The sequence below is a fragment of the Canis lupus genome, chromosome 9, assembly GCF_048164855.1.
Source record: "Canis lupus baileyi chromosome 9, mCanLup2.hap1, whole genome shotgun sequence".
Lineage (NCBI taxonomy): Eukaryota > Metazoa > Chordata > Mammalia > Carnivora > Canidae > Canis > Canis lupus.
This window is the reverse complement of record NC_132846.1, coordinates 32,381,068-32,392,948: the sequence shown is the minus strand read 5'-3', so window position 1 is coordinate 32,392,948 and position 11,881 is coordinate 32,381,068. Positions and strand designations below refer to the sequence as shown.

The window sequence follows — 11,881 nt, the reverse complement described above, 5'->3', positions numbered from 1 at the left end:
GCCGTCTTTCCTTACCTTTAAAATAACGTTAGCTTTTATAAAGCCTTTTTAGGTGGGTAGAAGAAAAGATGCCTGCCACACAGAAGCCGATGAGATTTGGACATACCGAGGGACACACAGATGTCTGCTTTGACGATTTGGGGAGGTAAGGTCCTTTGTGAAACGAAAAGATCGTTTCGGGTGTAAATATTAGAACTTTAGTTGTTATAGGTCAGCTAAGCAGTCAAGCTAATATGACTCACCCAGGTAGAGAGAAATAATAAGGCTGAAATCTAAAATGGCACATATATTTTCCTTAGGTTTGTTGTTCGATTCGGACCGCCATTGTAGTCTTAGTGTATTGAAAAAGTTAACGAGTGTAAGATTTTATTTCCAGAGGGGTTAGAAAGATGTGAGCTTTCTCCTGTATTTTCCTTTTGTTGACTTCCTCTCTGTGTCCCGCAATATTCTTTTGTCAGATCTCTAGCTACCTACTTGTAAAATTCAGTGGCCCCTTCTATTTTTGGTGTAGTATCTTTCCTTGGCTTTTGTGATGCTGTTTCGTTTTATTAATTGTTGTTTTTAGCTTTTTGATGGCTTTTTTTTTTCCAACTTAATTCCTCGCTTGATTGCTAAATTGCGATATTTCCCGGAACCCTTTTATCTTTCTAAATTCCATTCCTCTGCAGTACTATCCAGTTGTGTGGCTTCCGCCCTCACTCCTGTGTTGATTCATTCATTGAAAAAAGATTTGCGTGTCAAGTCTGGTGGAGACTACAGATACAGTAGTACAAAGCACAATCTATTTCTTCATTGACCTTAAAGTCTTTTTAGATTGACAGACCTTGAGCACAAAGTAATGTATGTTTAGAAATAGTAAGTGATAGGTGCAATAATAAAGCATGTATGAAGGAAAGTTGATATGGTTTGAGGAGGCAGTTTCTCTGAGGCATTGTTTCTTGAGATGAGATCTGAAGATTGAGTAGGCATTAGGAAGTATATAGTAAGATGGGGTGGTGGTGGCATTCCAGACAGAGAGAAGACTGCAAAATTCCGTTGGTGGTAGGGACCATGGAATGCTCATAGGACTGAAGGAAAGGTAGGGATGACAAAATGTAGAGTATGGTGCAGAGGTTCATGAGAGATGAATCTGTGAAGGTAGGCAGTGGGCAGCCTACCTAGGACCTTCTGGGCTTTATTAAGGAATCTTGTTTTTATTCTAAAAGTAGTAGGAATTTATTAAAAACTTGAAGTAGAGAGATGTGATCAGACTCTTGTTTTTGAGAAGTTACACAGAGGATGAATTGGAGAAGTAGAAGTGAATGCAGAAAGACAGGAGTTCTCTGTATTAGTCTGTCGTGGAGTGTGATGGAAGCTTAGACTAGAGAAGACCTGTATGGAAGAAAGGGCATACATTCAGGAAATACTTAAAAGGTAGAATCAATAGGATAGGTCAGACGTTAAAGATGAAGGGGAGAGGGAGATGTATGGGATAACATCTATGTTTCTGGGGGATCCACGGGTGGCTCAGTGGTTTAGCGCCTGCCTTCGGCCCAGGGCGTGATCCTGGAGTCCGGGATCAAGTCCCACATCAGGCTTCCTGCATGGAGCCTGCTTCTCCCTCTGCCTGTGTCTCTGCCTCTCTCTGTGTCTCTCACGAATAAATAAATAAAATCTTAAAAAAAAAAAAAAATCTATGTTTCTGGATGTTACATTTGAGGAAATGATGCTTGCGAGGTGCTTATTTCAGAGGTAGAATGTGGGTGGAAATTAGGAGTTTTGGAATATTTCTTTGAGATATTCAACTAGAGATGTAGACAGTTGGATAAATGGGTCTAATGCTAAGAGAAGAAATGTGTTAGAGATAGAAATGTCTATCTTGCTGATACCACCTGGAGTTCAGGATTGAGATCCTGGCTGGATATCTAAATGTGGAAGTTGTCAATCAGATATTCAGTGCTATGAATTTAAATGAAATCACCTGTGGTGGGAGTAAATGTAGTTAAGAGGTTTAAGGGCTAAGCCCTGGGACATTGCAAAATATTTAGAGATTGAGTTAGAGAAGGAAGATCCACTAAGGAGACTAAGAAAAGGTGATGACAAAAGGCGAAAACCAAGAGACAAGAATGATGTCTATAAGGATAATGAAGTAAGCATTTTAAGAAGGAAATAATAAACTATGTGAAATGCTGGTGGGTAAAGTTAAGGACTGAGGATTCACCATTAGAGTTAGTGATGTAGAGGCGTTGTGTGATCTTGGGCTTTTTTAATGGAGTGGTAAGAATGAAAGCCTTGTCACAGTGAATTCAAGAGAACAGAAAGGAAGGATAGGAGTTAGGATGACACACAATGAGTAAGGGTAATTGGATAGGAATGTGAGGTCAGGAAAGGTTTTTACGGTGAAAGATACAGTATATATATGAGTGCAGATGATTCAACAGAGAGGGATAAATTAATGTTAGAAGAGAAAGGGAGAATTGCTGGAGTGATGACCTTGAGTAGGTGAGAGGGGCTACAATATAGTGTACAAGGGGGAGAGAGTGGCTAAAGATAGGAGCATGGTCAAATTCACAACTGGAGGAAAGGAGCACCTAGAAGGGATGGGGAGAACATGTGGCCAATTTCTATAGACTGTTTATGTTTTCTGAATAAAATAAGAAGCAAAGTCATTACGTAAGAGTGGGGAGGCATGGGGCCCCTGGGTGGCTCAGTATCTTTGGCTGGGGTCGTGATCCCAGCCCCTGGGTTTGAGCCCTGCATCGGGCACCTTGCTCAACGAGGAGCCTGCTTCTCCCTCTCTGGCTCTCCCTGCTCATTCTCTCTCTCTTGCTCACTCTCTCTCTCTCTCCCAAATAAATAAAATCTTAAAAAAAAAAAAAAAAAAAAGAGGGGAGGCAGTAGAGGTTTGAAGAAAGAGTAGATATGAGATAGGTGATTAGAAGAGTGGGAAAGCTGAATGGCATAGGGAAATGTTAGTTGGAATACTGGGCAGCACTGAAGGCCTTCTTTAAGTTAGTGATCATGAATTTAAAGTGAGACCAGATAACCCGGTTATGTGTTTTTCTCCAGCCATGTTTAGCTCTGCAAGTGCAAACTTAGTAATAGGCAGTAGAGTTGGATTTAACCAGGGTTGGGGTTTTGCCAGGTAAGTATGACAAAGTGAAAGAGGTTTGAGAATGAGGCAAAGGAGTGCATTTAAGGACACGCTGGAACCTAAGCCAGATTAAGAAGGATGTGAGAATTTGAAGGGAGTGAGAGACAGTAAGGAGGTAGTTTCACTAGATTGTAGAAATAAAAAATAGTTGAAGTTAGGATATTAAGTGTATAAGGTGAAAAGTTAAGTGATTAGGTGATTGAAATTATGAATCAGGGAATCCCAGGTGGCTCAGCTGTTTAGCGCCGCCTTCAGCCTAGGGCGTGCTCCTGGAGACCCCGGATCCCTGCATGGAGCCTGCTTCTCCTTCTGCCTGTGTCTCTGCCTGTCTCTCTCTCCCTCTCTGTCTCTCTCTGTCTCTCTCTCTGTGCCTCTCATGAATAAATAAATCTTAAAAAAAGAAATTATGAAGCAATATTACCAATTTAAATTTACCAATATTACAATACTGGTAAAGGCAAAATCAATGCTATGACCATGGTACTCTGAGATGAAGTAGAGGACAAGATCTGATACAAGGTTTTGTCTACATGGGTACAGAAAACTCTAAGAATTCTGATAGGAATAGTGTTAGAGAATGACAATGAACCTTGTGCTAAAAATCCTTAGGGAACATGGGAGATTTCTCTTTAGGGATTTGTAGTATTCTGGTAGCAGTTTTTTGCCCCCCCCCTCGCTTTTTAAAATAGGTCGTAGCAATAGAATTGGGAGTGGTAGTGAAGTGCAAGGAAGGCCCACCAACAGGCCCCACAAAAATGTAGAAGAGAAATCAGCCACCTTTTAAGAGGACTGAAGAGGAAGCAGTGCTCTCAGAAGAAATGTTCAGAAAACTGAGGACGCAGAGATTTTTCTGGTGCCTGACCATGAATTTCATGAGGCCCAGAGGAAGGGTCAGGGAGGGGTGGTGAGATAAGGGAAAGAACATTGCTCTTGAGGATGGAGAATCCAGATGGTAAGAAATGCTTTGGTAACGGTGGCTTTTTGAGTTATGTCACAAGGAGGATAAAGACATGATAGAATTAGCTCTTACAGTGATTTTCTGCTCAGAAACTTACAATGCTTTTATCATGTAAACCAGGACAACTTTGGGAGTGGGGAGAAGAATTTCAAAGAGTTAAAATTAGTTTTTAAAATTATTTATTGATTGGAAAATTATGTTGTTTTGGTCTTAGATCTATAACATTTTTTTTTTTTTTTAAGATTTTATTTATCCATTCATGAGAGAAACAGAGAGAGAGAGGCAGAAACACCAGCAGAGGGAGAAGCAGTCTCCACGAAGGGAGCCCGATGCAGGACTCGATCCCGGGTCTCCAGGATCACACCCTGGGCTGAAGACAAACCGCTGAGCCACCCAGGCTGCCCAGATCTATAACATTTCTATTAAAAAATTGTTTCAAAACATTTTTTTGTAAGAACATTTATGACTTTAAAACATTAAAAAAAATTTTTACGTTGATTTTCTAAACATTAATCTATTTACATAGATTCTTGATACATATTCATGTACTTTTTTTTTTTTTAAGATTTTATTTATCTATTCATGAGAGACGGATAGAGAGAGGCAGAGACACAGGCAGAGGGAGGAGCAAGCTCCCCATAGGGAGCCCAACGCAGGGACTGATCCCAGGACCCCAGGATCACACCCTGGCCTGGAGGCAGGCACTCAACCACTAAGCCACCCAGGCGTCCCATATTCATGTACTTTAATCGGTTTTTTAGCCTATCTGAAACATGGTGTTGTTAATATTTTTCTGAAAAATATATTTTTAAATACAATCTTCTTTTTATTTTTCTTATAAAATTGGCTGCAGGGCAGTCCAGGTGGCTCAGTGGTTTAGCACCGCCTTCAGCTCAGGGTGTGATCAAGTCCCACGTCAGATTCTCTGCATGGAGCCTGCTGCTCCCTCTGCCTGTGTCTGTGCCCCTCTCTCTGTGTCTCTCATGAATAAATAAATAAAATCTTTAAAAAAATAAAATAAAATAAAATAAAATAGGCTGTAGTCTACCTAAGAGTTACATTTATGGTAAGACCTTGAAGTGAGACCTTCAGTTAATTCTATTTTTATTTTATTTTTTTTAAATTTTAATTTAATTTAATTTAATTTTTAAAATTTTATTTTTAAATCATAATATTTTTCAATAAGAAAATACTCTTTAGGGGATCCCTGGGTGGCTTAGCAGTTTAGTGCCTGCCTTTGGCCCAGGGCATGATCCTGGAGTCCTGGGATCAAGTCCCACATCAGGCTCCCTGCATGGAGCCTGCTTCTCCCTCTGCCTGTATTTCTGCCCCGCCCCCATCTCTCATGAATAAATAAATAAAATCTTTAAAAAAAAAAAAAGAAAAAAGAAAAAGAAAATACTCTTTAGGTTTTCACATACCCAGTAAGCACATTCAACTAAATGGAAGAGTCTCAGTTTTTAAAAATTTATTTTGAATGGGTAGATCCTTCACCTTCAGTATTTTTATAGATTGTCTTTTTGCCTGCATTCAGACTATCCTTTTTCAATAGTAAGCTCTTCAGTATTTTTTAATTTTTAATTTATTTTATTTTTTTTTAGTTCTTTAACATAAGACAAAAGTTCATCAAGTAAATTGTGGTTTCTTTGAATGTTTTCAAAAATTTTAAGCCTACTCAATTTCATTTTATTCTGGCACAGAACATAAATTTATACAGTTAAGGAATTCCGGGATGCCTGGGTGGCTCAGTGGTTAAGCATCTGCCTTTGACTCAAGGTGTGATCCTGGGTCCGGGGATTGAGTCCCACATCAAGCTCCCTGCGAGGAGCCTGCTTCTTCCTCTGCCTGTGTCTCTGCTCTCTCTCTGTGTCTCTCATGAGTAAATAAATAAAATCTTTAAAAAATAATAAATAAATAAATAAATAAATAAATAAATAAATAAATAAGGAATTCTCTCAGAAGATTCTTCTTACAGGTCAGGTTGTTCCAGGGTACAATTAGAAAATTTCAAAATTATGTCATTTACTCTTTCAGCTTTTAATATACAATTTGATCAATTCTTATTTGCTTTTTAGGGATATATTTTAGTATCTTTCTGCATAAGCTTTGTTTTCATTAACTGCATTTTACTAAAAGCTTCAAAGGCTTAAGTTGAATGCCTAAATTAAAGATTGTTAACTGATATTAAGCAAGGTGCAACTAAAATGTAGGGAACTTGTTTCCAGTAATAACACTGTTGTTGTAGGGCACCTAAGTGTCCTATAAAGTCATTCTTCAAAGGCTCAAGTACTTAAAAAATCTTATTGATAGGCAGAAGAGAAAGCATCTCATGAAATGCTGAAGTATTTTTGTGTATTTAACATCAATTTGTTATAAAAGTTTTGTTGTCATCCTGAGTATAAATAAAATTATCTCAAACTTTGACAACTATGGCTTCCATTTTGTTTGGTTCATTATCATAGTGCATTTGGTTATGAATTAAAGTCCCAATTCCAAGTACATTTGTGTTTCATAGATTTCTTATTTCAGTAAGTACATTGTTTTTACTACAATGCTGTGCTCAACTAAAATGTGTATTACTGTAAATATTAAGAATTTTGGGTCACCTGGGTGGCTCAGTGGTTGAGTATCTGCCTTTGCCTCAGGTCTTGATTCCAGATCCTGGGATCATGTCCCGCATCAGGCTCCCCAGAGGGAGCCTGCTTCTGCCTCTGCCTCTGCCTATGTCTCTGCCTCTTTCTCTCTCTCTCTCTCTCTCTCTCTCTGTCTCTCATGAATAAACAAATAAAATCTTTTTTTAAAAAAATTAAGAATTTTATCTTTACCATTGAACTTTTCAAATGAAGTTAAGTAGAATTCCCAATAACGTTAGACATTTCACTCTCACAGTGAAAGCTTCTAAAAACTTTGCTTTGTTTCCATGAACTGAAGAGAAAATTAAACCATTAATGGAAGTAATCTGACTGATTTTCTATTTAAACCCTCTGATGACATTGATGTAAAACTAGTATCATTTAACTGTTTGAAAAGTTATTTTACTAATGGAGACAACATATTAACAGCGATTACTTTATACCTTGCATTAAAAAATTTAAAATGAAAACTGAACAAAATTAATTTAGAGCACTGTCATCTGTTTTAATGATGCACAGTTCAGTACAATAGCCACTAGCCACATGACTACTTCGATTTAAATTAAAGTTAACTAAATTTAAAATTCAATTCCTTAGTCGCACTAGCTACATTTTATACCACATTTTAATTGCTCAGGAGCCTGACATAGACCATTTCTAGCTTCTCCAAAAGTTCTATTGAACAATATTGAATTATGAAAAGTCATGCTTGACAAAATGCAAAGTGCTTTCTGCAGCTGCCGAAGCTTGATTTTCAGGGAGTCACAAGATAACTACTAACCTACAAAGTAGATGCTCAAGTTTCTTCAGGAATTTTGTGTCCTCTGACTTTCCTGTGGTTAGTGTTATTACTATAGCCCCCATGGTAAATATCAACTAACATTTTGTTCATGTTACATTTCCATTATCAACTTGTTGAGAAGCAGAAATTTAGTATTTAATTTTTTGTTAAATGTTTACTTGATAGGGACGCCTGGGTGGCTCAGTGGTTGGACGTGCCTTCAGCTCAGGGCATGACTCCGGAGTTCCAGGATTGAGTCCTGCATTGGATTTCCTTCAGGGAACCTGCTTCTCTCTCTGCCTGTGCCTCTGCCTCTCTCTTGTGTCTCATGAATAAATAAAATTTTAAAAACAAACCAACAAAAAACATGTACTTGATGTATTTTTCTTTAGTTGCTACAGAAAGGTGTTTTATAAAAGGCATAATCAATAATAAAATTAACATTCAGTTTTATTCCTACAGTAAATGAAAACACTGTCAGAAGAATGATCCGATTATTCTAAAAGCTCTTCAGAGGACTGCTTAATTATTCTTACATGTATTTCTCATTAATTCCATTATATTTCACTATAACTTTCCATTAGTACCACCAACTGACACCTGCAACTTTACATCTCCCTTGTGGGCTGGCTAGTTGCAGCAAATATTAGGGACAGTAATATGAAATATTTACTCCATCACTACTAAAGACTGAAAGACAGCACTCTATAGGGCCTCTTGACTGACTTCACTTTGGTTTTCATCCATCAACACCTGTTGTCTGTGAAAGGTATTAGTTATGTTCCATCAAGAAAGGTTTGGGATGGCGGTTGTCTTTCAGATTTACCTATGTTATAAAGTGAGAAATCTTTTTTTAAAAAAGCTTTTTAAAAATTTATTTATTCATGAGAGACACAGCGAGAGGATGCATAAATCAGGAATGTCCTAGGCAAACAAATTAATGGTCCTCCTATTTATTTCTTAGAGAAGGGAGTCTAAGCTCCTTATTCTTGCATTGTTATTGTAAAAATAGGATGACCCCTAATCTACATTTTCTTTCTCGACTTCGTGTACTGTTTATTTTAAGTGAACTCCCCCACATTTTACTAACTTCATATTTTGATTCATGTGGTTTCATCTGGAACTGTTGTTTTCACCAGTTTCAGCATCCAGTTTTACTTGCCCTGCTTGCCCTTTGACTTCCCACTATAGATACCACTTTCTTATGAATGCCTCAGATCTTCCAAGTGGGAATTAATCTTTTTCTTAAGAACCTCTACAGTTCTTTATGTGGCTTCTCTTTGCCATTTGCCAAGTTATTTTTGTATTTTGTTTGCTTTTCTATGTCAGGACACATATAGTTAGGACACATACCAAGTGAATAAAATCAGCTGGAGGAAAAGAGATTTAAAACAAGATTTGAGAGATACAGTCAGCCATTTGAATAATTAGTTTTGGATAATTAAACTCTTGTATCCATCCACGTATTCATTCAGCAAACATTTATCAAGGCTTTTATATGTCAGAGATTGCTTTGTATTAGAGGCACAATGGTGCTCTGCTGTTAACAGAGATTACATACTTGTCTTTCTTACATTATTACAAATAAAGAATTTTTGTCAAGGAGGAATTGTAGGGATCATTATAAATTTACCTTTCATTTTATAGTATAGGAGATTAGCAGTTCTCATTATTTAAGGTTTATATATGTAAAATGAGAAAACATTCACTAACACCTTGATTTTATTGAAAAAAAAAGATAAAATAATATTCCAAAAAAATTAATAGGCTTGAAACTGGGTGACTTTTTTCTTTTCTGAAACTTGGATGACTTTCTAATGACTGTGTTTCCTTCACAGTTATATTGTGACTTGTGGAAGTGATGGTGATGTGAGGATTTGGGAAGACTTGGATGATGATGATCCTAAGTCCATTAACGTTGGAGAAAAGGCATATTCGTGTACTTTGAAGGTATTAAAAACAATTACAGCAACTGATGAGAAATGCTACTGCTGTGTGATTTTTTTTTTTATGCATGGGTGAAGAATATTTTTGCTGAAGGTTTGAATGTAGATGTGCTTTTTGTTTATTTCTCTTATGAAATAATAATATTCAAATATGCGTAATAATGCTGTAAATTGGGGGATCCCTGGGTGGTTCAGCGGTTTAGTGCCTGCCTTTGGCCCAGGGCGTGATCCTGGAGTCCCGGGATTGAGTCCCACATCGGGCTCCCTGCATGGAACCTGCTTCTCCCTCTGCCTGTGTCTCTGCCTCTCTTTCTCTTTCTCTCTCTCTCTCTCTCTCTCTGTCTCTCATGAATAAATAAATAAATAAAATCTTAAAAAAAAAAATAATACTGCCATAAATTACCTGAAATTTTTACAGAGGGAGAGAAACTCAAGATCTTTGTCTTTCAGATAAATAAATCTTAAAAAAAAGTCATATATAATGAAAAATATATTCCCAGAAGGAAAAATTATATGATCAATATACATTAGATACAAGGTAAAACTCACTAATAAACAAATATAAATTAAACAACTGGATTTTTTTTCTATCAGATTGGTAAGGATGAAAAATGTTGCTAATTCTAGTGGTAGTGAGGGTTTGGAGAAGTATTTGTAAAGGAAAAACACTCTATTTTTTTCCTTTACTCTCATACTACTACCTTGCTCATAACACTTCTAACACCAGATATGTGGGTTTTTTCTCCCCCATACCAAGCAATTCTCTGTAATACTGGCTTGAGTGTCCTACAGTTCAGTTCAATTCTGACACTAACAGGAGGGAACACAGACCATACAGGTTAGGGGCTCAGTCCCATAAGACTGCCCCCCACTTTAAATATCAGTTTTAAGTCGTAGGTCCCCAGGTTACCTACAACATCTGTCCTACTTGGCTTCAAATCAGAGGTTCCCTTGACTCCCCTCTTTGGATTCAGTCTTTTGTTACAGCAGCTCACAGAATTCAGGGAAACACTCACCAATTCATTATATAGTGAAGTATATAGATAAAGGATACAGGTGAACAGCCAGATGAAGAGATACACAGGATGAAGTATGGAAGGCACTTTTTTCCCCATGGAGTTTGGGTCTCCCACCCTCCTTTTACAAGGATGTGTTCACCAACCCGGAAGCTCCTTGAACCCCATACCATTAGGATGGAGGCTTCGTTACATTGATATGATTGATTATTAACTCCATTTCTAGCCCTTCTTCCTTTCCCAGATGATGATGGAGTAAGGCTGAAAGTTCCAAGCTTCTAATCATGGTTTGATTTTTCTGATGACTAGCTCACATCCTGAAACTATCCAGGAGCCCACCAAGAATTGCCCTATTAAAACAAAAAACATTTCTATCACCTAGGAAGTTTGAAGGGATTTAGGAGATTTGTGTCAGGAACTGGGGTCAAAGATCAAATATTAGAACAAAAGCTGTTTCTAATAGTCTTACTTACTTAGGAAGTTACAAGGGTTTTAGGAAATCTGTGCCAGGAATGGGAAGCAGAGACCAATATATATTTTCTATTATTTTACATTATTGTAAACAGTTGCTGGAAGTGTAACTGGGGAGTTGTTGTTTTTTGTTTTTTTAGAGAGGGGAGGAGCAGAGTGAGAGGGAGAGAATCTTAAGCAGGCTCCATGTGGGACTCCCATCTCATGACCCAAGCTGAAATCAAGAATCAGACACTTAACCAACTGAGCCACCCAGGCACCCCTGGGGAGCTTTTTAAGAAGTAAGTTGAGGGGTTCCTGGGTGGCTCAGTTGTTGGGTAACTGACTCTTGATTTTGGCTCAAGTCGTGCTATCAGGGTGGTGGGATGGAGCCCCATGTCAGGTTCTGTGCTCAGCATGTGCTCCTCTTGTTCCTCTCCCTCTGCTTCTCACCCCCACTTCCCCTTTACTTGTACTCTCTCTCTCAAAAAAGAGTAAATTGATACTGTGTGTTAAACTTGGAATCTACTAGGTTCATTTCTGACTATTTACCCTGCGTAAATTCTTTTTTTTTTTTTTAAGATTTTATTTGTTTATTCATCAGAGACACAGAGAGAAAGGCAGAGAGAGGCAGAGGGAGAAGCAGGCTCCCCACAGGGAGCCAGATGTGGGACTCAATCCCAGGACTCCAGGATCATGACCCAACCCAAATGCAGATACCCAACCATTGAGCAACCCAGGTGCCCCATACCCTGAGTAAATTCTTAAACACTTTCATATTTCTGTGGTCAAGGATATTAGTGAAACTCTTATTTATAATAGCTTAACTTAGAACTAAGGTGTCCTTCAAGAGAATTTGTTTTATCAAGTTTTTTTTTTTAATATTTATTTATGTGAGAGAGAGATGGTGAGAGAAAGGTGAGCAGGGAACCTGATCCAACCTGGGGCTGGATCTCAGGACCCC

The 11,881-nt window shown here is 37.9% G+C and overlaps 1 protein-coding gene across 3 annotated transcripts in view; it reads left to right on the top strand.

Annotated features, from left to right (window-relative positions):
• Window positions 1–11,881, top strand: part of WDHD1 (WD repeat and HMG-box DNA binding protein 1) — a 61,935-nt gene that overhangs the window by 289 nt on the left and 49,765 nt on the right. For 2 of the 3 annotated variants that reach the window (XM_072838647.1, XM_072838646.1), the window contains exons 2-3: window positions 44–145; window positions 9,344–9,455. In XM_072838647.1, the coding sequence (XP_072694748.1) occupies window positions 69–145; window positions 9,344–9,455 (189 nt within the window). In that variant the 5' untranslated portion in view covers window positions 44–68. Of the gene's footprint in view, window positions 1–43; window positions 146–9,343; window positions 9,456–11,881 lie in introns of those variants that run through there. The other variant, XM_072838649.1, reaches the window with a different exon arrangement.